Source organism: Gigantopelta aegis, chromosome 9 (genome assembly GCF_016097555.1).
Source record: "Gigantopelta aegis isolate Gae_Host chromosome 9, Gae_host_genome, whole genome shotgun sequence".
Classification (NCBI taxonomy): domain Eukaryota; kingdom Metazoa; phylum Mollusca; class Gastropoda; order Neomphalida; family Peltospiridae; genus Gigantopelta; species Gigantopelta aegis.
This window is the reverse complement of record NC_054707.1, coordinates 12,221,640-12,248,439: the sequence shown is the minus strand read 5'-3', so window position 1 is coordinate 12,248,439 and position 26,800 is coordinate 12,221,640. Positions and strand designations below refer to the sequence as shown.

At 37.3% G+C, this 26,800-nt stretch overlaps 1 protein-coding gene across 1 annotated transcript; it reads left to right on the top strand.

Moving 5' to 3' along the window:
• Nucleotides 1-406: 406 nt before the first annotated feature.
• On the top strand, nt 407-19,991 carry LOC121380579 (chondroitin sulfate synthase 2-like). Its single transcript, XM_041509456.1, has 7 exons — nt 407-467; nt 6,782-7,566; nt 8,699-8,827; nt 11,606-11,745; nt 12,390-12,508; nt 13,331-13,444; nt 14,510-19,991. Exons 2-7 carry the CDS (start codon nt 6,856-6,858, stop codon nt 15,619-15,621), a joined length of 2,325 nt encoding a protein of 774 aa, XP_041365390.1. The 5' UTR covers nt 407-467; nt 6,782-6,855; the 3' UTR covers nt 15,622-19,991.
• Nucleotides 19,992-26,800: the final 6,809 nt, after the last annotated feature.

Here is a 26,800-nt window from a genome sequence, read left to right as displayed (position 1 = left end):
TATCCCAACCAGTTATACTGGGCTGGTATTTCATAGGCCATGGTATGTGCTGCCATGTCAAAATTTTGCTTTAAGAGTCACCATGCAACAAATTATGTATATCTCGTCTCTTTGGAAAGACAATTTATGTATTTTGATGCTAATGGGGAAAAAATGTCGCGGGTTCCTTTAACACTATATGCCATAATTATAAAACATTTGACATCAGTGTGCTTTTGTGGTGTCGCGACACGAAACATTTCTTAATAGTGTTTGGGAATATTCTAGAATATCCAATCGAACACATGAAGCTGAACTCATGGACCGGAAGTCTTAACATCCTTAATTATCGCGACAACATTCAAAACTACGCAAAAAAGAAAACAATAATACAAATCAAGACATCTATTTCATTAATATCCTGTTTGTGAAGTTTTGTGACGTGTGGGTTTGCGAAGCGCAATGCAGTGTGTTTTGTTATGCATGTGGTAACTGTATTTTATTTATCACGTTTATTCTTACAATGTAACTACCAAATATAATTCATATACTTTCTATCTGCCCCATAACTGTGATAACAACATTATTTTGATATATTTTTCTCAACTTATCATTTCGTTACTTATTATGCAACTTCTTTCAACTTCAAGTGCTAATCCACATTTCTTAGAATTGTTAATTGTATGAACTCCCTTACCTGGAATCCATCAGAATCGGGGAGATCTTAAGAGGGTATAATATCCGCCCGGTCCCCTCCATTATTATTTTTAGTTAGGGTTGAGGGTTAGGGTTAGGGTTAGGGTTATGGCTGGGGTTAGGACTAGGGTTGGGGTTAGGGTTGGGGTTAGGGTTAGGGGAAGGGGGGACCGGGCGGATATTTTTCCCTTAAGAGTTGGAGGTTGACAGTGTCCCCTAGTTCTCTGGAAGTATGGCGATCTCGCCCCGTGTCGATCTCGCCCTGGCGAAGTCACCCCGGGTGAGTCCGCCAGGACTTATTTTCATCGTTAGGCGAAGTTATCATACATATTAGACTTGCTAGAAGACATATATTACAACATATATTATAGTATATATCTACTGTCATTATCAGCATGTTTTTGTGCCAAAACTACAGGGTTATACCACTTATACTACTAGTTTTGTGTTGGGACACGCTGTGGCGAGATCGCCATATTTACTTCCGTGTTGCATGTCTGTTTAGCGAAGTCGCCAGTACATTATAACTCAACAATATTCAAGTTACAAGCTGTTTTATGTTTACTTCATTAATTAAATACATGTGCAGTAGTCATGGTTTGATTTTCTTGTTGTAAAATGTAATACATTGGTAGTTTACATTTCTGACGATTTCACTTGCAAGCCGGGGCGAGATCGCCAGGATTTTTCTTGTTTACGTTTACAGTTTATTATAATAAATACACGTAAAGTACACATTTATGGTTTGTTTCATCATGTAATGTAACATTTTTGAAGTTTACATTTCTTATTATTTCACTTTTTCAGGCTGTGGCGAGATCGCCAGAATTTTTTCAGTGTAGCATTTTTATGTCGGGTGAAGTTGTCACATGTTACTACGCAACTATTTGTCATAAGTGCACACTTTAACGATTATTTGCTATATACTAAATACTAAAGTATGCACTGAAACGACCAGGTACATTTATGAAACATTATACCGGAGACACCAAGCGGGAGCAAGCACGGAGAAGTCTGGCTGCACTTCTCTCACCACGTTCGTACTCCTCCCAATACTTGAATGTCTTAGCCTGCATGTCGCGGTACTTCTTCTTCTGCATCCGCTTTAACTTTCCTTCTGACACCAGTCGAACCTGGTTGCTGATGTGGATGGCTTCTTTGTGCAGCAGGGACACAAGCAGGTAGAGCTGGACTTGGGGACGACCTCGGTTGTTAAGTCTGAAATGCCATCCTTCGACTAAAGTTGTCAGCTGGTCAGTTGATGCTTCTGCCTTCAACCCATCAAACACAGCTGGAATGTGTTGATGTGGAAGAAAAGGCAATGACATCAATTTCCTCAGATATCTGTGAGTGTCGTTGTCACTACGGTAGGCTTCACGCAGACCAAGGTCTTGAATCTGTAAAATATTAATGTTCTTTGGTTAGAGATAGCATAATGATTATTTCAAAAATTAAACAAATTTTAAATTTAACAATCTGACCATCAATTTACACACACACACACACACACACACACACACACACACACACACACACACACACACAATATATATATATATATACAATACATATACAATAATAATGATGATATATTTACCGTTCTCCAGACAGCCTGTGTCCAGTGAAGCGAACACCCCTTTATCTGTACGTCTGGGATCACGGACGCAGCAGCTCTCCACAAGGCTGATTCAAAGTCAATCACCAGACGTTGTACCCTCGGTGCCTGGGGCAACATCCCAATGATCGCCTCCAAAACAGCCTTGTAGTCCTTTTTGCGACGTCCAGACATCAGGCAGAAAACAAGTGGTATCTGTTTTGCACAGTCTTCATGCCTGATGAAAGAATGTACGCTAAAGAGCTGCGTGAACGGTTCCTTCACAAGCTTGAAGGTACCGTCTGCGTACCAGCACTTGGATCTAGATAACAGCTGCAGCTGTTGATCTGTTGAAAAGATCAAATGCCGTTTTCTTCCAGTAGTCACTACTGGAAGAAAACGGCATTTGATCCTTTAAAAGTAAATTAATAATAATTAAAATAAATAAATTAACAATGAACAAAAAATAAATCAAGTAAATCAATAAAATTATATCAACATACCGTCTATAATGGTTTAGTACTTAGTAGTTAAAAAATAGCAATTTAAAAATATTTCAAGGGCTTATAGCTTCACGTACAAACAAGGTTTTAATTGTTTGTCACCTTTTAAGAAGTTGTCTGGGATGAAATCCATTTTCAACTCTAATTCCAAGTCAGTTGGATTCTTCGGCCGGCTGGTCTGGCGACAGTAGTTTGCTGTGTGTACTAGACGATCGATCGTTGGCAGCGCTGGGCAGGAAGCCGGACATAAATGTTCCTGGACTAGCTGATCAACGATACTCCCTGCTGATCTGAAGGGATCACTCTTCGCTGCCAACTTCATGTCTACAGTCATTTTCGCAACCACTGCACCTCCTATTTGCCGTACATGGCAGTGCATGTGCTCACCAGCCACAAACAGGTCAGCCTGCTGCCTAACCGATGCTCGACAATGCTTGACCTGTGCGTTTCTAGTCGCACAACGCCACACAACGGTGCCATCTGAAATTATCCGAAATTAACAGTATTACTTTAAGTACATAATAAGAAAGGTAGAAAGAACATCTGACTGATTGTTATTTTTTAAAATTACTAGTTAGCATTTAAATGTTTGCTATGCAGGTTGTTTCCCCAAATATTGTTACTAATAATGACAATAATAATAATAACATTTTTGTTATATTGGAATTGGAATTATATTTACCTACAAAACTTTTCACCGAAAGACGATAGTAGCAATAATAAATATAAATAAAATAAAGTAATGACATGTAATGTACTAATAAAATTCATACCCGAAAGTGTGTTTCTTTCGACGTAAGAATACCCGTCGCTGTCGAAGAGTTTATTTTTTCCTCTGATGGTTGCTGCTTTAACTACTGCAAAAGTGATTGCAGTTTGTATAGCAACACATGCTGGTGGTGGTCGGTCTTCGACAACGGAATCCTCTATGATGTCAAAAGGTCGGGGTGGTATTGCCTCCAGTTGAAATTGATTTTCAACTACGTAAGTAGCCTGTAAAAAATGTATTACTTGTTAATTAATATTTCCTTGTGTGTAGGTCTGTTTATACGAGACAATTACTGAATACAGTAAACGTGAAAAAATAATTCTGCCACATATTGTTGACATATTTAATGGCCAAACAAACTATTACTTGAATATATATTATACTTTTGATTTGTCTTTTGGACGAATGAATAGTGCGTCACACCAATATAATCCAATGTATTTGATTTATTGCGCGTTGCCATAATAAAAAAATTAACTTATATATATAATAAGGCAAATAGTATGTCCGGCATCAATTAATTATTTATATATACACATTTGAGAGAAGAAATTATAATTACCTGAACCGTGGCAACGTCATCTCTAGAGACTTCCATGAGTTCATCATAGTAGTCGAGTTCTCGGGTGCTCTCAGCCGCAGGGGCACCGATGGTGTCCTCCTGGACCGAACACCTAACACATGTCCAGTTAAACGGCTCCTGTGAATTTACTAACTGGCGATATCTAGTTCGACTCGTGCCACTGTTGCACGTCCTGTGTTGCCACAGGGTGCAACCGTCACCGAGCAAACCCTCCTGACGTGGACGAACTGGATGATCGCAAACAAGGCATCCGTTAGCAGCCATATTTTGTAAATTCTATCTCAGTATTTGAAAGCGAATGGTGTGTGCATATTTGTGAGAAGCTTTTTATAAAAGTTAATGGATTAAGAGGTTAACAACGTTAACTGATTAAAACAGCAGTGTAATTAATAGAACAAGGCATGTTTTGTGAGTTCCGTTATGACAGTGAATACTGTGCACACTGTAATCGGGGATAATGCTAATTAAGATTAATCAAGTAATTATGGCATTAATTCAGTAAATTGTGAACGGTACATTTATTTATTTGCTGTAATGAACTATACGAATATGCCTCACTCGATAAAATCATAGTGATTTGGCACAGCTTGTTGAAGTGGAATGGACAGAACTAATAATTACGAATATATCACATTATACAAGAAAACAAACAAGTAAGTACTGTTTATGTATTTATTATTAAAAAATTGCACATTACACAATAAAAACAAAACAATAAATGAATGTTGTCTTGTTCATATATTTATTATACCAAATTGAACATCAAAGTGTGCACTTATGACAAATAGTTGCGTAGTAACGTGTGACAACTTCACCCGACATAAAAATGCTACACTGAGAAAATCCTGGCGATCTCGCCACAGCCTGAAAAAGTGAAATAATAAGAAATGTAAACTTCAAAAATGTTACATTACATAATGAAACAAACCATAAATGTGTACTTTACGTGTATTTATTATAATAAACTGTAAACGTAAACAAGAAAAATCCTGGCGATCTCGCCCCGGCTTGCAAATGAAATCGTCAGAAATGTAAACTACCAATGTATTACATTTTACAACAAGAAAATCAAACCATGACTACTGCACATGTTTTTACTTAATGAAGTAAACATATAACAGCTTGTAACTTGAATATTGTTGAGTTATAATGTACTGGCGACTTCGCTAAACAGACATGCAACACGGAAGTAAATATGGCGATCTCGCCACAGCGTGTCCCAACACAAAACTAGTAGTATAAGTGGTATAACCCTGTAGTTTTGGCACAAAAACATGCTGATAATGACAGTAGATATATACTATAATATATGTTGTAATATATGTCTTCTAGCAAGTCTAATATGTATGATAACTTCGCCTAACGATGAAAATAAGTCCTGGCGAACTCGCCCGGGGCGACTTCGCCAGGGCGAGATCAACACGGGGCGAGATCGCCAGGCTCCGTTCTCTGTCCCCACTTTTGTCGTCTATCAATCTGTTTTGGACAAGACTTCTGTTTTCCTGTTCACTTTTCAGCTTAATTTAAAGTCTACATGTAACATGTACAGTATTGCAGACCTTATGATTTGAAATGCAATTGCATTCCTGTAGGAACCGGGGGGGTGGGGGGGGTGGGGGGTGAGGTCATGTGCCTTGCACTTGGAGACAAAATATACTTTTTTTTTTTTTTAATGTAGATTTTTAAAAAGTGGCTTATTCCCTCCCACTATGGCCCCCTACTCATACGAGCATAGCTGCAGATACTGATCCTACAGGCTTGAATTACCCCTGCTCGCGTGTGCTAGCACATAGGTTTACCTGTGGTTGAAAAACTGGTCATCATATGAAATGCCAGTACATTTATATCACTTATTTATTTACTCTAAATTGTTGTGAATTCAGGCTTCTAGACTATGGTAGCCCCACTCCCATGGCTAGTGATATTTTATGTTGATCTAGTAAATAACTACTACTGCCATGCCCGACGACTAGTGAAACAAAATTGTCAAATGATGCAGTTAAGTCTATCTTATAAATATGAATATCCTGCCCCAGTGTTAGTGTTTATAAGCTTTATCTCCCTCTTTAGGTGACATATCTGATTATTACTATTATTTAGTAAAATTGTATTAACTTAAAGTTTAAAGTAGGGCTAGTGAAATTTTAATTGTGGCTAGTAATTTTTTTTAATCACGGATCCCATTGCTAGTGGATTTTATAGAAGCCCTGTGAATTTGTACACTGAGAGCAATTGATCTTGGACTTTACTGCATTATACTTTAGGAGAGCAGTTTATTGCTCAATATCAATTTTTAAAACCATAAGCACAGAAAAGTGAGAGAAAAAAATATTTCACTGACAAAGCAGATTAATTCACTTTGTATATTAATTGGACAAACAACTGAGGGAAATAAAAATAAGATATCTATCTGCTACAGTTTAAAACCAAATCCATTTAAAGATTAATTCCAGATTTGTGATTTTAATTTCAAATTGTTTTTTTTTTTTTAAATTTGAACCAAATTTCTTTGCTTGGAAAATGGAGCTCAGTATCAGAATTCTGATTCAATGACCAGTACATCATTGTATATTTATGGTTTGTTTATCAATCTATATAAATTTCTTTTGATATGTACATTTTACTGTGGTTTATAAACCTATATGCTTCTTTTTCAGATAACACATTTTTAGAGTAGAAAATCTGCAGTGTTATCATGTACAAGGTTTGACCGAAGTGAAGTACTGCCACCATGCTACCGAGAGTGGACTTTAAATGCCTGCGACCGGTGATGCCGGCCGTGGTTGGCCTGTGTCTGGGCATCACCATGAGCATGATGTACGCACCATACAGTGAGGATAGCTGTGAAACGTTTGTTGCCAACCAGGATCCTCAAGAGCTTGTCAAGCTCAGAGAAACCAAATCTTTGGAATCCGATTTGGAGACCAAGTTTGAGCCCAGGTTACGTCTCCAGGAAAAGGCAGTCGCTGCCCCTTCTGGGAATCGAGCCCCGTCCTCTGCTAAGAAGCTTGTCCGTCCAAGATACGCTTCCACTGAACTCGGTATCAGAGAGAAATTGTTTGTGGCAGTGTTGACGTCGAAGGGAACAATTGATACCTTGGCCGTCGCTTTCAATAAGACCGTTCACCACCATGTGACTAAAATGGTGTTTTTTATGGACGACAAGGGACATACTGTCCCTCAAGGAATGTCTATTGTGAGTTTCTCGGACAAGCACCCTCATCTTGTGCCGATACACATACTGCGGTACATATCGGAGCACTACCCGGAGACGTTCGACTACTACATGTTTGTGTCTGACCGGACGTACATCCGCGGTGAGAAAGTGTTTGACCTTGTTAGTCATGTCAGTGTCAGCCACCACATGCACTTGGGTGCCCCGAAGACGACGGAAACTGGTGAAACATACTGCACACTGGAGGGAGGAGTCATCATATCTCAGGTACACGACACGTCTAGAATTCTCTAGTCATCATATCTCAGGTACAAGTGACGAACAGAATTTTCTATAATCATACACTGATTTTTAAATACAGTGAAACGTCTCAAGACCGGACCCTCTGTAAACCGGAATTCCTCAAAACCGGACGTTTTACAGTCCCTTCTTAAAAACCAGGACAGAACTTAACTTCTCTAAACCGGATTCCACTTAATACCAGACCTTTTTATCAGTCCCAAGGGTGTCCGGTTTAGAGGGGTTTCACTGGACATGTTTGTATCAGTTGTTCTATACATATCTGGTATTTATTTATGTATGTATGTATGTAACAAAGCTTAATTGATATCAGGGCTTTAAATCTCACTAATTTGGGCACAACGTGGACTGTTGTCTTTTCTGAGTGCAGGAAGGTCGTTATCAGCTGCTGGAGACGTGTCAATATTCAGAAATGTATTTCCAGTTATTTTAATATAATTAAACTTAACATTTCACTGGTTTTGAGGTGAAATATTTTCAGGTCAGCATGTTTGTAGTTAATTTTGGTGTGCATATTTTGAGCATATGTATTTTGGACACGATGTTTGTGATATTGCCTCGACTTTGATGGAACCTAAAGCCCTGGATATCTGCATGTAGGGTTTAAGTTGGATACCAAAAATTAATAACAATTTGGTGAATTTGATCAGAAATTCTGTAGCCAAATTCAAATAACATTTAGCTAAACAGAAGTATTTTTTAAAATAGCTACAAATGTATGTACACATGTATAGAAACGACACAGTTTTCAAATAAAAAAAATTGTAATTTGGCAGATGACAGCTTAAACCCTGTACATGTAAATGTTTACAGATCTGTTTCTTTCACTTCACTTTTGAGATTTGTAAACAACATTTCGACTCTTTTCTGTTCACAGCAAATACAATTACTGTATGATCATTTTATTCCACTGTACATAAGTGTATTATACTGGTTTTACGTATATTTTGTATAATTTTAATTTTTCTTGTAAATAATCAAATGGCCTTTCTTTGACACCCAATAGCTGATGTGTATTTTCGTGCTAGGTTGTCGTTAAACATTCATTCATTCATTTTTGTTTATTTATTTATTTATTTATTTGTTTTTCTATAATCAGTCGTTGCTGTCTCAAGTGCTTGCCCAGTTAGACTGGTGTACAACAAATGCTCACTCAAAGGACGCCAGTGTCAATCTTGGGAAGTGTTTACTGCACGCGACAGGAAGGAGTTGTCAAAATGTGGCTCAGGTGAATAATTTACACCTATCAGTGGTCAGGTGTTTGGAAAACATACTGGTGGTTTTGTTTTGCATACATAGTCAGGGTTTCTGCAAGAGGGTAAAACGGGTATGGCGCTATACCCAAATGTTTTGCATATTTTGACAAAATTAATGATTCTTATCATTACTGTATTATTTTCTAAAACCTAAACCTAACCCATTTTCTTTCTGGTGGAAGTCCCTCTACCCCCTGTTGACTGTGGTTGCATTCAGCACACACATTGTAAATGATCAATTCCATAGTGCCATACCCCAAAATTTTCTGGCAGAAACCCTGATACTAATATTTATTAAAGGTATACTGTTACAGATTTAAGGACCTTATTTCTCTAAAAATGAATAATAAATAGAAATTACATTAATTGTTGGAAACCAAATCTAGCTATTGCATCACGTTAACTGAATCACGATGGAGTGAAATCCATGTCAACCCTTTCAGCAATTTTAGTTTTTGAATTATGGACAATTGCCATAATTCAACTATGTTTACAAAATATCATTAATAAATGGAGTATGGTGGTTATAAAGATGGTCAAATAAAATACATTTCGGGACAAATCAAATTATTTTTGCTCAGGTAATACTTTGTTAGACCATTAAATAGGTCAGTGGTCTGTGACAATATACCTTTAAATGTTAGCATCTAGATTTTAATGACCACCTTTCTGATGGTTGAATTGTCGGCAATGGTAGATCAACTTTAGTATCTCATCATTAAGGTTGTATGTTTATCTCCAATTTTTGTAAACATGCATTGAGGGAAACATCTATCAGTTTATAGTTGCAGATGTATGTGCATCAAAATGCATTTTTATTTAAAGCACTACTACTAGCTCAATGTTACCCCGGTAATTTTTTGCATTTAGGTTAATTTCTTATAAACTATAACTTTGTACAAGGCCTAGATTAATGAAAATTGATTAACATGTTTTGTTGCACCCATGAATGTTTATTTAATGTATGTTTTAAAAATGTAAAATTAATTAAGTTAAAATATTTTTTTAAATGCAATTTTTGTTTAATTAAAAATAATAATTATTGTTTGGTAAACATTCATTGAGATAAACATCTAGACTATGTATGTAACTAGGAGTGAAACCAAATTAGGTTATGGTAGGCAAGACATTTGATTATGCAGAATTCTTGTTTAAGAATTACAGTAATTGAAAATATTGTCTTGAGGTAAATGTACAAGCACTTCACAAACTATCTCTTATTCTAGCCAGTGCTCCACGACTGGTGTAACAAAGGCCGTGGTATGTACTATCCTGTGTCTTGAGGTAAATGTACAAGCACTTCACAAACTATCTCTTATTCTAGCCAGTGCTCCACGACTGGTGTAACAAAGGCCGTGGTATGTACTATCCTGTGTCTTGAGGTAAATGTACAAGCACTTCACAAACTATCTCTTATTCTAGCCAGTGCTCCACGACTGGTGTAACAAAGGCCGTGGTATGTACTATCCTGTGTCTTGAGGTAAATGTACAAGCACTTCACAAACTATCTCTTATTCTAGCCAGTGCTCCACGACTGGTGTAACAAAGGCCGTGGTATGTACTATCCTGTGTGTGGCATGGTGCATATGGAAAATTCCTTGCTGCTAATCGAAAAGTGTAGCCCATGATGTGGCGAAAGCAGGTTTCCTCTCTCAATATCTGTGTGGTCCTTAACCATATGTCTGACACCATATAACCGTAAATAAAATGTGTTGAGTGCCTCGTTAAACAAAACATTTCCTTCACAAATTATCATTTGATAATGTTTCTACATTTTAAATTCTTATATACAGTAGAATCTCATTGGCTCGAACACTGTCGGTGCCTCAAAGTCTGTTCGACGTATTGGGTAGATCGAACCATGCATTCGGCTATTGTCAGGTGCTTCTGTAACACAAAAATCAATCGAGACAACCTCGCATATTTCTGTAAAACCGGCTTGAGCGAGATGGTTCGATTGACTCATGAGTTGATTGGTGTTTCTTGCAAGGTTCATTTATACAACGATTACTGCATTACAATTGTCTGTACCTTAAAGATAATTACCGACAGGTGCTAAATAAACAACACGATAAGCATGAAAATTGAAAGGGTCGAGGAAAAATTCTTACATAAATTATTTTTTATATTTCTTCGGATAGACTTAGCCGTTCGAACTAAATATGTTTAATTTTACAGTTCAGACCAATAAACTGGTTCGAGAGAAAGCTTCTGTTCGACCCCAGGGGTATTCGACCAATCGGTACCAAAATAAAAGGGTTTGATAGAGAGAAAAATCGGGACTTTGTTCTTGGTTTGAGAATACCGTTGGGGTGCGGGATGTAGCCCAGTGGTACAGCGCTCGCTCGATGCGTGGTTGGTCTGGGATTGATCCCCGTTGGTGGGCCTATTGGGCTATTTCTCGTTCCAGCCAGTGCACCACGACTGGTCTATCGAAGGCCGTGGTATGTACTACCCTGTCTGTGGGATGGTGCATATAAAGGATCCCTTGCTGCTAATCCAAAAGAGTAGCCCATGAAGTGGAGACAACGGATTTCCTCTCTTAATACCGGTGTGGTCCTTAACCATATGTCTGACTCCATATAACCGTAAATAAAATGTGTTGATAGCATTGTTAAATACAATATTTCCTTTCCTTTCCTCGACCGTTGGACGTTCAAGCCAATGAGATTCTACTGTAACTAGATTTCTGTCTGATACATCTTTAGGTAAAACACCCATTATAAGACGTTTTTAATGTTTTCCTTCAGGGTAAAGTGTATGGACACTACCGCATTAATGACTTTGATTTTGACGATGATATCGGCAAACTGAGGGAAAAAGTAGAGTTCAACAAGTCGGTGTCGGTCTACCCACTACCTGATGACACCAACCACTACAAGCTGCACAGGTAAACTCTATACATTTCTTACACAGGTTACAGCGACAACAGTATTGTACTGTAAAACATGATGACTGATTTGATAATTTGCACTTCTATGATGTCTTGCGATCATAACAGTAATGTGATGTTTTTGTCATGTGCTGTACATGTTTGACAATTATGTGATGCTTTCCAAACCCTCCTTCACACTGTGTTTTCTTCGATTTCGAGCCCAGATCTATCGCCAGCATATTAGTTGCATGATATTGTGGAGCGATGACTGTTATGTGATATTTAGTCGTGTGGTGTTTTAAAATAGTCAGGTGATATTGTAGTCATAATAATTCAGGGCTAGCTATGGCATTCGCCAATTGCAAATTTTGAAAGCAGATGGCGAATTTTATTTTAATTTGGCGAAATAATTTCATGTAGTAATTGACATTTTAAAGAAAATATCTGTCAATTTCTGCAATTTTTGAAGTTTAGTAGACAATTTGGTGTAATGTTTTGCTCACTCAGAGCTAGCTGTGTAATTAATATGCCATCTAATCATTTAGCCTTTGAAATAATAACCGTGGCCACTTAAAGTTAAAAGTAAAATATTACATGTTAGATTTTTAGTAGGTTTGTGTCATTCATGGTATTTACATTTGTCAATATTATTCTTGTAGGTATTTTTGTCAACATGAGCTGAATTTGACTAAGCAGGAAATAACGCGTATTAAAGAAGATATTTTGTACATGAGTCAGTACGCCCCTGGTGGTCGAGAGAGTATCAGCTGGCCTATTGGTAAGATGCTTATAAAAGATTGTATTCTCATTTTACTTAGTCTCAATAAAATTACAACCAGACAGGAAGGGAGGAAATGTTTTATTTAACAACGCACATTTAATTTACAGTTATATGGCGTCGGACATATTGTTAAGGACCGCACACAGATATGGAGAGAGGAAACCTGCCTTGCCATATCATGGGCTACTCTTTTCGATTAGCAGCAAGGGATCTTTTACATGCACCATCCCACAGACAGGATAGTACATATCACAGCCTTTGTTACACCAGTTGTGGAGCACTGGCTGGAACGAGAAATAGCCCAATGGGTCCACTGACGGGAATCGATCCTAGATCAATCGCGCATCAGACGAGCGCTGTACCACTAAGCTACGTCCCACAGTGTATTGTCCTTATATATGGCCGCCCTCAGTAGTGGATGGCTTTGTTGTAATTTATATACATTTTGTAATATCAGTTTTTGCATTTTTATGTTTTGGTTTGTTTTATAAAGTATGTTTTCCCCCATTCCAACCAGTTCTCCACAACTGATATATCATAGGCAGTGGTATGTGCTGTCTGTCTGTGGGGAAAAATACATATAAAAGACCCTTTGATACTCATGGAAAAATGTACCGTGTTTCCTCTAAGACTGCATTTCAAAATTAAAAAACCTTTGACATCCAATAGCCAATGATTAGTTAATCAATGTGTTGTGTCATTAAACAAAATAAATTTTATGAAATATGTTTCACTTTATTTGTGTATGAACCATGTCACATATAAGATCATATATCATGTTTGTTGATTTGTAACTGTATTTCATTGTGTGTGCTACAGGTGTCCCTGAACCGTACAAGCCCAAGACACGGTTTGACGTCATCCGGTGGGTGTACTTCACTGAGACGCACATCTACTTCAAGGACGACTTCACCAATGTGGATGAGCTCAAAGGTACGGTGGTTATTTCTCTAGCCTCCAGGGCCCACACTTATAAAACCTTAAAGTTAAACACTACAGTCCTTCCCATCCTCCTACAATGTTTTTTTTGTTTGTAAATAATTTCAGTTTGCTTTGATGTATGAAGAAAAGTAAAAGGTTTAGAAATAAGTACCTTGTACAGGGTTCAAAACTTGCCAAAAAATATGGTGGAGCAAAAAATAATAATGCATGTTGGCAAATTATGGTAAAAGATTTTAATGTGGAATACAAATATTAATAGTGGCTCATATGTTATAGCCTTAAAGAAGAAAATATTATTTGGGTGACTAACACCATTATTTTTTAATATTTAAGTCGCCCAAACAGGACATTCGTTCCATTTGGCGACCTGGCCACAGACTGTTTCGAACCCTGCTTGTAGTAAATTCCATAGTATGAAAAAGGGCGTTGACTGTGGGACGGACTGTGTAATGACGTCACACACATACAATTTGGCGTTAAAGTCTCAGACTCTGTTAAAGTCTTGAATGAATACTAAAGGTTTTATAAGCACCAGGCAACTGTAGTTAATATCCCCAATCTGTTTGTGAATCTGTGCTTCATATGAACTCTGTGACCGGGTCATAATGACTCATTACAATATAGTATGTTACTTGTTCCTCATGTTGTTATGTAATTAAGTTCTATAATATTCAGCTCTGTTCTACAACATTTATACTTTTTGTATCTGAAACTCATCACTCGGACAAATAAACATTGATGAAGCAGTTAGTTTTATTTATATTTTTTTAATGAATTTTATTTAATTCTCAATGTAAATGTCTGAAAAATTTTAAACATTATTTTTGTAGTATAATATGCAGAAGGAAAGTTAATCATAGATGTGAATGTCATTTTTAATGCTTTGTAGTATTGTTGTATCTGATTTGTTTTATTTATTAGCTGTTCACAAGCAATTTATATGTAAGTTATTAGGATAATAAAAATTGTCGATATTCCGACTGTTTATTCACCTGTAGTATTATTTATTGTTTTATGTATAGCCAGACTAACTGTTTATGTTACTGTATTTTGAAGGCGTTGACAAACAGGATATTCAGGAGGTCATCAAACTGTCGGTGGATCATTTGAATGAGAAATATGAGAACAAGTTTCTCTATTCTCGGCTCATCAACGGATACCGCCGCTTTGACCCGCAGCGTGGCATGGAATACATCTTGGACATTGTTCTGAAGGACACCACGGCACAGAACAAGGAGGTGGAGAAGCGGGTGCACATCGTTCGTCCCCTGGGCCAGGTAGAGATCGTCCCCATGCCATACGTTACGGAGAATACGCGGATCAACCTCATTCTGCCCGTGACGGAGGACGACAAGGATGGCGTGGGTAATTTCCTCGACTCGTACGCACACACCTGTCTGGACACGGGCGACAACACGTACCTTCTCATCGTGTTCATCTACAAACACAGCTCCAAGACGGACACGTTCTCCGTCCTCAAATCGATGATCTCCTATTATGAAAAGAAGTACAAGAGCGGGGCGAAGATTTCGTGGTCGCCGCTTTACAGTAACTCGACGTACATCTCGGAATTCACCATCATGGACGAGGTGGTTCAGAAGTTTCCGCAGGATGCGCTGATGCTCATGTGCACCGTGGGAATGGAATTGGCCACCGATTACTTCAACCGTGTCCGCATGAACACCATCCAGGACTGGCAGGTGTTCTTCCCCATTGGATTCTGGCAGTACAAACCGAACCTGATCTACGACAGGAAACCGTATCCCACGGCTATCGAGATCAACAGCAAGATCGGCCACTACGACGCCAACTCGTATGAACACAGCAGTTTCTATAACTCGGACTACACGTCGGCTAGGAAGATCCTCTCGCCGTACTACCTACAGATGGGTGACCTGTATGACATGTTTGTGAAGTACCAGAAACTGCACGTGTTCCGAGCCATCGAACCAGAGCTGAAACACCGCTACAAACACTTCAGCTGCCAGCCAACCGCGCCCGAGCGCATGTACGAACGGTGTTTGAAGCGGCGGTCGGAGGGGCTGGCCACGCGCGGACAGCTGGCCAAGCTGGTGTTCGAGAAGCAGCAGAAGGTGGATCAGGAACACATGGACATGCTGAAAAAGCAGAACGATCCCAACGTGGAACCCATGAAACCTATCAAGTGATTCAGTGCTCAGCCTCAGTAGAATATCAAGTGGTTGTTATAGATGAAACACGTGATCAATGATCGGTCTAGATAGTATATCAAGTGATTGTTATACACGAAACCAAACACGTGATCAGTGCTCTGTCTTAGTAGAACATCTTGTGATTGTTCCACATGTAACCAAACGTGATCAATCCATGGCATCACAGTAGGACATCAAGTGATTATTACACAGGGCTGACACTGTAACAAATTTAGTTTTAGCCAATTTTTATATATGTAGAAATTTTCCTTGAGAAATATATATTCAAAATTGGTTAATTTCAGGGTTTAAGCTCGACCCAAAACATTATTAGCAATTTGGCTAATTTAGTCAGAAGTGTTTTAGGCAAATTCAGTTTCAGTTAATCAAATTATAAAAAATTAAGATGCTTTAACTTTATTTTAAGATATTTATTTGTCCGATATCTTTGATGGATAAAATTGGCCACTGCAAACAAATTGCAATGTTTTCTGATTTACTGACGTGTGTCCGATAAAACTAAATTCGCTGCAGCTTTATCAAGTTAAAGACTGAAACTGGAAAAGATGTAACTGTTGGAGATGAAATCGGCCAGAGTGTATCGAATTGTACATAACGGAAAAGACCGAGATATTCCAATTGATGACAATGTTACTGAGTATGAACTATTCCGAGATCGTCCGAATGACAAATGTATGTGTGCACCTAGATACACAGATGTAGATGGGAATTGCACAAGAAGCAAAAAGTAAATTAGTGAAGAACCAAAAGTGAAAACAAACGATAAGCCGGTAGTTCAAAGTAGCATGCGATTTTCGAATTAAGTTTTTGGCGATTGGATAATGAAATACATAAACCCTGAATTTAAGGAACATTTTATTAGCCGGACATAAATGTTGTAGCCACTTTGCTTAAAATTAGCAATTGGCTAATTTGGCAGGGTGATCCTTCGTTATATCATCTTGGTACCCGTAACATATCGTAGTTGAAATTGTCTACAATTGAAACAACCAAAGTCATATATATTAAAAAAAAAAAATATATATATATATATATATATTTATACATGTATATAACAAAATTTCAAATGAAATACCAGTGAAAAATTGGTCACGAACATAAAACAATGTGTGTGGGATAAAGTTTCTTAGGGTAAAGTGGTATAAAAGAATACCCATATAAGAATTATTATTGTTACTATTATTATTATTACTGAGGTACCATTGATATCAGCATACATTACTGTGTAACTTGTGGGACTTTGGTCAGTATTTATATTTATTTTGTGGGTGTTTATTTATAAAATGGATTATATAATAAAGTATTTGAACTTCATGGTACTTAATGCATATTATATAAAACAAATTTGTATGTACAGTTACTTTTGCTTGTTGAACATTCTAAGATTTTATTAAGTATTTCATAATCATTTGATGCTTTGCAACTGTATTCTGGTAAATGCTTTTAAATCTTTATTAAAGTATTTAGTGCTTTATTATACACGTAGTATTAGTAATAGTAAGATGTAGGATTGAGAAAGATCTAAGATTGTAATTTCAGTGTTCAAAACTTGCCAAAAAATATTGTGGCCCAAAAAATAATAATGCATGTTGGCACATTATGATAAGCGAACAATGAGCAAGATTTTAATGTGGAATACAAATATTAATAGTGGCTCATATGTTATAGCTCTAAAAAAGATAATATTATTTGGGTGACTAATGCCATTATTTTTTTATATTTTGCATTTGGCGACCTGGCCACAGGCTGTTTCGAACCCTGAACTTACTTATTCTTTCATTAATGTGAAATCTTTTATTTCCATGGGCTTAAATGTTTGTGGTTTTGCTAAAACACACATTTCATTGGGTACTAGTCCATCATTTACACAAAAATTAGACGATCACAAAATAAGTGATTTCATAGTGTTTCAAAATTCTATCATTATTATCTTCAGTTTACTATGCCACATTTTACAGGTCTTTCAAGTATTATGGTGGTGTCTGTTCTTATATACATCTCTTGTCCAAACCATGTTGCAGGATCACTAAAGTTTGGTGTAGTTAAATATTTATTATAGTGTACAGTATTTCCACTTTACACCCCTATTCATGTGCCACAGAATGGCAGAAAACATGTGGCGTTCAGCGTTTGTGTCAACTGGTTTCACCTTACAGGTAGATGCAGGTAAAATGTGTATTATTCACCACCACGTGTCACCAAATACAGGAATCCTATTGGCTAAACAAAACGGTAACTCACATGAATCACACCGCAATGCTTTTTTCGCATGCAAGGCATTTCATATCATGGTGGCAATGTATGGTTTTCTCTTGCCGCACTGTAGTGGAAACCGTATTATTATATCTCCATTATAGCAAACAACATTTTGCTAATGCATTTTATTTGATGTGAAAGTGGAAACAGGCTTTTATCCATTTAGCAGCTTTTTCTATGCAATCTACACGTAACTGCATTTAAAATCATGATCTTTGCAGCATGTTTTATGCAATCTACATGTAACTGCCTTTAAAATCATGATCTTTGCAGCATTTTTCTCAGTTACATCTCTGTCTTCCAGGGCCCAATTTCTCAAAACATCGTAAGCCTAGTTTTTCATGTAAATGTAAATCTACGACTAAACCACAATTCTTATTACTATTATCATATAAAGAATGTAGTTTTAAGTACACACATTTCATTTTCTTTGGTCATTAAAATACTCTATCTCCCTTAATGATGTAATTTTCAGTGTGAAATGGATGCCAAACACGTGTAAATGTATGTCCGGTATAACTGCTAGTCGCAGACCTAAACTTGCGATGTTTAGTGAAATTGACCCCAGTAACTTAAGATATTTTTTGTGTTATAAGATATTTGTTGAGATTTTGTATTTATCAGCATAGAGGTATTAGTTGTGTTTATAATATTCATTGTGCAAATAATGTCTTGGGTTTTTTTTTTAAAAAGAAGAAATATTTTATATATTTTTTGCATATATGAATTTTTAATTATCTTTGTTTTATTTGTAATGATTACTCTTCTTTAATTGTGCTGTCTCAATTAGAACTGTCACATTTACAAAATTTTGTTAAACATTTAAACGGAACCTATTAAAGGAAACAATACCATTTAAACGGACAAATATTTAACCAACACTTTGGGGTATTTCCTGGATAACTTTTTAACTGCGGCCACCTCAAAGGCATTTTTCATGATACGACATAAATACTTGACAAATAGTTAATGACGTAGGATATCAGTTTTATCCTGTGGAGGCAAGAATGGACAATTTGCTTATAGCCAGAACAGGAAAAAATGGATATTGTACAAACAAACTGGATGAAAAATGTATAAACTATAATACTGGTTGTTATGGCGGGCCGCTTCCATAGAAGTAGTCATTTCTGAATAGCCTGTTACGTAACTATGTGTAGATTCTGTCACAGGCACCCACGATCTTTCAGCACATTTCTAGTTGATAGTTGTTGTTTTAAAAATTGATTTTTAGTCTTGATATTTGCATATTTTCTGTACTGTCATACTAACACACGTACTATGTGTATTTTGTTGGGTTTTTGTACCGTATACTTTTATGTGGGAAGTTGTTTTGTTATTTATTAAACACGTGGGATTTTACTAGGGGTTTTTTTTGTGTGTGTTTTTTTAAATATATATGTAGATATGTTACACGTTATTTGTGTATAAAAATGTGTGGGAAAAACTAAAACAGTATTATAGATATTTAGTTATTATTAATATGTATACATACAGGCTAGCGAATTATTAGCATACAGAAAAACTTGTAATACTTGTTTCTTTCATATTTTTATACCATAAAACAGCGCATACAGAATTTCATTATAAAAAAAAATCAAAGCTGTTACGATCAAATGTAGAGAATATATTTACATATACTTTTCTATAGAGAATAAAATAAGTTGTACTTTCATACAAGTAACCAAACACGTTATAATACTTGATAAAGAATCAAATGCGTCATATTTCACTACAAAGAATCAAATGGGTTGTTGTGCTTTTCTATAAGGGACCAAAATACGTGTGTTGTTGTACTTTATAAGGAATCAAATAACATTGACATTCAATCAAATACTTTATTGTCAAATGAAATGTAATAAAGCAGCATACATTTCAACAAATATTTTATTGTTAAACAAGTAACTTCTAGATTTGTAATTTTGTGAAATACCAAATGTATACTTGTGACATGTTCCCGGGGCTTGTAGATTATGGTAGCCCCACTCCCATGGCTAGTGATATTGAGTGTTGGGCTAGTAAATAACTACTATTGCCATGCACGACGACTAGTGATTTTTTGGGTCAAATGTTGGAGTTAAGTCTATTTGTAAATATGAATATCCTGACCCCACCCCAACACCCCATTGTTAGTATTTTAAAGCTCTATCTCCCTCTTTAGGTGACATATCTGATTATTACTATCATTTAGTAACATTGTATTAACTTAAAAGTAAAGCAGGGTTAATGAATTTTTAATCGTGGCTAGTAAATCTTTTAAATCACTGATCCCATGATAGCTCTGAAAAATTTCACCGCACACGATGAGCTAAGTGCTAAGCTACTTTGCTTACGACTCTAGTGATGACGTCACTCTAACGCAATGTTCGTGTTTCCATTGGTCAGTTAGTAAATTCAGCTCAGCTGATAGCTCACGTAGCCCGCACACTGTGAGATATTTGCCACGCGTGGCCAAAAATATCAAACACGATAGATATTTTCCTCACGACCATGAGAGACGAAAAACTCAGCAAAATTGCCCGCACACGAGAGCCATTAGCTGAGCAAAAAGTCTCAAGTAACTTTTTGCTCAGCTGATAGCTCTCGTCTGCGGTAGGCTTTACGTGGTTAACGTCCTGATACTGTGGACGAGGATTGTTTCACAGACACTACTAGTGCTGGTGTAATCTCTTATTTCTCCCCATCAGTATTTGTTGTTCTCATTATCATTAACTACTAAGTCTAACCATAAACACCTGTCCTCGACGGATCATTGGTATGTCCATGACATTGTGCTTGAAGCGTAACTGAATACGAGTGATAAAATAAAAGTAAAATGTAGTAGTATGTCACCCACTGAACAAGCTTAAACCTGTTAAACTGTGTGATTATTATCATTTATCGTTCAGGTTTTTCACTGGAATATGTGAATGTTTACATGGTATTTTAATAAACTCCTGTATGCATTGTGTTCGTTTTATGTGTAGATAGTGTGCCATATCATTTTCAGTATGCTTGTATTTTGTATTTTGCTTAAAGCAATTTTCTTTTCAGTCTTGATCTTCTGGAATTGTGGTTTCTTGACATCGCCTTGTAAAACTTATAATTTATCGTCCACACTTTGAACTCGTCATGTCTGTTGATGATGCAGTATTCTTTCTTGTTTGTTAGGAAAAGATCACATGGACCAAATAGTCAAAAAGGCATTCCAATGGAAAACAAAAATAAAATAGAAAAAAAGGTCACTTGAAATTTTAAAGTGGGATCCACCTTTGTGAAATATTATTGTCGTAAACCTAGCCATTGGACCTGGAGGCTGGGAGGGTGGATCTATTGTGAAATATTATTGTCGTAAACCTAGTCATTGGCCCTGGAGGCGGTGAGGGTGGATCTATTGTGAAATATTATTGTCGTAAACCTAGCCATTGGCCCTGGAGGCGGTGAGGGTGGATCTATTGTGAAATATTATTGTCGTAAACCTAGCCATTGGCCCTGGAGGCGGTGAGGGTGGATCTATTGTGAAATATTATTGTCGTAAACCTAGTCATTGGCCCTGGAGGCGGGGAGGGTGGAGCTATTGTGAAATATTATTGTCGTAAACCTAGCCATTGGCCCTGGAGGCGGGGAGGGTGACGCTATTGTGAAATATTATTGTCGTAAACCTAGCCATTGGCTCTGGAGGCGGGGAGGGTGGAGCTATTGTGAAATATTATTGTCGTAAACCTAGCCATTGGCCCTGGAGGCGGGGAGCGTGACGCTATTTATCCGGACTTTCCTTTCGAAGACAGTAGGTCGTGGGCTTAATCCCCTTAATAGTAATCTGGGTCAATCGTCCAGCAGTACTCCAATATTGAGTATTAAGATAACCAGTGCCGGATTTATAAGGGGCAAAGGGGCCAGTTACCCCAGGCCTCCTGCCAGAGGGCGTCCAGACTAAGGACTTCCTTTATAATTAAAAAATTAGTTCATTTTTTTATATTTGTCATGTAATTTAATTTCTATGTTGAGGGCCCCGAACCTAAAGTGCCCCGGGCCCATACCTCGGGGGCCCCCAAGGTCTAAATCTGGCCCTGGATATGTGCGCTCGATAGGAGCCGTTGGAGAGAAACAAGGCTTTTTACAAATTGACTTGTCCGTCAAACTAGATCTGTCATCATTTGTATTCTCTTTGTCACTGTTCAGTAGTAAGCGTGTCGTCTCTGACTTAATAAAGTACTGTTAGCTGTACATTAAATGTATACATTATAAGACAATAATATGTTGAGCCATTTAGTAAGGTATGCTTCCGTGCGCTTCTGCCTTGAAGTTTATAGTGTAATGGTGAGACATGGATTAGGACACGTGGACCATCGTGGTGTTATTGTTTCATTGTTTGTGGAGTTCGTTCTTTTTCTGTATTTGTCCCAGTACATCAAATACATCCGTGGAGAATGGTATATTTTTATTTCTACCAACGTTTGTCGATTTTAGAATGTTATTTTTATATTTCATACAGCTTTCCGCCATTTATTTGGTTTGTTATGTGGGTTTTTTTTATTGCCTGTAATTATATAGATGAAATGTAATTATTTTCACTGATTGACGTACATTAAAGTATTAGTACTGTTTGTTTTGTTCGTTTTAAGTTTCCTAAATGTTATATGAATCTGTTTTGTCTTTGTGCCCTACGTCGAGCCACAAAATGAAAAAAAATCTGAAATAAGTTTAAGCGAGTTTCAGACAAAACAAATTGTATATCGAGGTATGCTTGACACCCAACGTGCTGGGGTGTCGTTAAACATCTATTCTATTCTATTCTTTTCTACTAGAGGTATGCGAACATCCTGTCTATAAAACGAGTCATCTCCACAAGCCAATGTACCATTCCGTTTAACTACTGCAGTTCGTAATGCAGTAGTTATACGGAATGGTTTCTTGACTTGAGAAAATGAAAACGAGTGGGTTTTTGTTTTGTTATTACTTGTGGTGGTGTTTTGTTTTTGTGCCACCGACCATATACGAGTATAAATTTGCGATTGCCTGTAAAATGGAAAACAGATGCCAAGTCCTTTTGTATATATTTATGCATATTACATGCAGTAAACTATTTCCCTAAAATAATATTAACAGAAAGGTGGGGTTTTTTTTAATGAAGACCATCTTAGGCAAGTTGGTATACTAATAAATTAGTTGACATACAAAATAATGTAGTTGGCGACTTTAAAAGTTCTTTTGTATATTATTTTAAAAGAAGAAGAAATCTTCCACATTACACAAAAGACTTAGCAAAGTTACTGACTACCTGTTTTCTTTTTGTAATTATTAATTTAACTAATGAGGATTCCGATATGAAATGCATTGATCCACTTGACAGCAAAGGGTGTTTGTAGCTTATTGTCGTTCGATTTACTCTTTCCCCTGAATCAATACAGAACGGCGAATCTTAACAACCATAAAGATTAACTGTATTTGATTGGTGGCCGCCGATATTGGTCGTATGGACTCTTATATCGTGCCTCATAACAGTGCCGTGTTCCCACAATCCAGCGCGGCCGAGTGGATCGAAGGTCTCACCTAGCACTTAACCACTTCTGTTTCCATTCCATCTCCTTCAGCCGCTGTGCGATTCCTCAATCAATTTGGTCGTGTAAGTTAAATTCCCACAAGTGCTCTAGGGGAAGATGTTCCCGGAAAACACGATAAACAGTGATTATAACAATCACAGTCTTCAATTACAATCTTTTATTTACCATTTTTTCTCAAAGACGTAAGAATCGAGTCATGATAAATAAAGTGCCTGAAAATAAGAAAGTTGATTCGTCTTTGATGTTGTATAGGCCTATCGGCTGTTTTATTTCGCGTTAATGTGTGTATACAGGTTGCGAACTCAATCACGATTATTTATTTTTAATTTGTTTATTGTTTATTTAAAGATAACACATACAAAACGATTCATCGTCTTCTGTGGTGGTGTACAATCGTTTATTTAACTTTTATTTGTATATCTCACTGAAGTGATCCGAGTTTAATTTGTCGTTATATCCATCTCTCCTTTAACATGCTCTCTTGGACAAGCACATCATACCCATTAAAGGGACAGACCCTAGTTTTTAAACACTGAGGCATATATTTCACCTGGACCGTAGTTTCAACCCGTAAACATGGACACTATTGATCAGGGATTTAAAGGCATATTGTCACAGACCACTGACCTATTTAATGGTCTAACAAATTATTACCTGAACAAAAATAATTTGATTTGTTCCTAAATAAACTTCATTCTACCATCTTCATAACCACCATACTCCATTTATTAATGATATTTTGTAACAATAATTGAATTATGGCAATGGTCCATAATTCAAAAAGTAAAATTGCCGAGAGGGTTAACATGCATTTCACTCCATCACGGTTCAGTTAAGGTGATGCGATAGCTAGATTTGGTTTCCAACAATTAATGTAATTTTTATTTATTATCCAATTTTAGAGAAATAAGGTCCTTAAATCCGTGACAGTATGCCTTTAATACGGACAGCTACGGACCACAACGGGTTGTCACGAATGATGCCGAATCGTATCCGTGACAAACCCGGCGTCCTGATCATTGACAGTGTGACGGGATTTATACTAACAAATGATGCATCAACTAAATCCAGTCTGATTTCACTTTAAAAGTCACGAGTTCTCTTCTACTTGGAAACCAAATCTAGCTATTGATCACCTTAACTGAACCATGATGGAGTGAAATCCATGTCAACCCTCTCGGCAATTTTAGTTTTTGAATTATGGCAATGGTCCATGGAGTATGGTGGTTATAAAGTTGGTTGAATAAAGTACATTTAGGAACAAATCAAATTATTTTTGCTCAGGTAATACTTTGTTAGACCATTAAATAGGTCAGTGGTCTGTGACAATATGCCTTTAAGCATACTGACCAAATTGTCAAACGTTTGTGTTACAGGAACTGGCATTACAGCGTGCTTCAATCGCAGTTGGGCTTTGACATAATCGTGTGTGTATTTCTTCTAATGTACAGGTTCATCACGTGCTGTAACACATCTATATTGGGCGATCGCAGAAAGTGTGTCTATTATAGGATAACTGATTAGCCTGTAAGGATGTCCTCTGTGTATTGGCGAGCACACTGGACCGCTGTAGAGAGTGGATCTCCCCATCTCTATCAATGATACGATCAAGCGAGGAAGCGAGTGTATAAACCCCTTCACACCGCAACATGCACACGGAAACTTGTTATCTGGTGTGTCCGGGTTCCTTCGATTTAATTGGAAGCTGGCCTTTCATTTCGATAACCAGATCAGACATACGGCAAGTGTCCCGTAAGATACTGTGGTATATTAGTTTCTGCTTATGGGTAGCACTAAACCAAATAATTTCCGGCTGGGTCAAAGTTGGAGGTGCACCGACTTTTGACAGAGAAGTTAACACCACAAGTCCTGTGATTGGTTATAAATGTGTGTGTGTTGGTTGTAAAAAAAAAAAGAGTTTCATCTGGGCTAAAAATGTATGCAATTTTATATCATCTAGTACTACTGTGTCAAGTAGCCTTGTGCTTGGAACATGTATGGGGTACCTGTAAAAAAAAAGTACTCAAATTTTGTGCGATACTAGGGGTGTTGTAAAAACATCTGGTAAAACCGAAAATGAGCCATGAAAGGTACCATTTTCTTCAGTTAATACTTTGAGGTAGAGGTTGTAGTACTGATATTTATGGGTCACAGTTTGGTTAATATATTGCAAAAAGTGTTTCTAAGCACAAACGTTAACATGGTCGCCTATTGGATTTTACTTGGTATACTACAACCTATAGGCACGGTCGTGGGATGGAGGGACGGGGAAAAGATCTAGCTCAGTCGGTAGGTCGCTTGCTAGAGGTACTTCGGTCGCAGGATCGAACCCCATAGGTGCATCCCTTCTCTGATTGTTTTTTTTCTGTCCCAACCCGTGTCCCACGACTGGTATATCATGTGCTGTTCGGTCTGTGGGGAAAGTACATATCAAAAGATACCTTGCGGCTAATGGAAAAATGTAGCGGGATTCCTCTAAGATTTCGGTGGTACGTAGCCCAGTGGTAAAGCGCTCGCTTGATGCGTGGTCGGTTTGAGATCGATCCTCATCGGTGGCCCATTGGGCTATTTCTTATTCCATACAAGGAAGGAAGGAAATGTTTTATTTAACGAAGCACTCAACACATTTTATTTACGGTTATATGGCGTCGGATATATGGTTAAGGACCACACAGATATTGAGAGAAGAAACCCGCTGCAGCCTTGTTTCATCAGGTGCACCACGACTAGTATATCAAAGGCCGTGGTATTTCTTATCCTGTCTGTGGGATGATGCATATAAAAGATCCCTACTACTAGCTACTAATGAAAACAAAAATGGAGCGGGTTTCCTCTCTAAGACTATATGTCAAAATTACCAAATGTTTGACATCCAATAGCCGATGATTAATAAATCAATGTGTTTTAGTGCTATCGTTAAACAAAACGAACATGATTTTAACAAGCACGGTATGCAACCAGTCTCGGTAACGTAGTAACTAAGCCAATCGACCTTAGATATGGTAGGTACTGGGATCGCATCTCAATACCAGCTCCCAACCAGAGTGGGTTTTAAGGCCGTCTTCCCACGTGCGCGGTTTATATCGCAGTGCGGGCGCGCAATGCAGAAAACGGACGCTTATAAAAACCGATTCTACAATTAACAAAAGCAGGTTTTTCATACGCGCAGTTGTCATCAAGAACAAGAAATTAGTTTTACACCTTTTTGTCACGTTCCCCCAAAACAAAAATGTGTTTGTACCTGAAACAGATCCTGACACAATAATGGCACATAGCTAGAACAAAAAGAACCAAAATCCCAAGCGAACAACACACAGTAATTTTTAGTTACCTAAAGTAACAAAAACCAACAACCA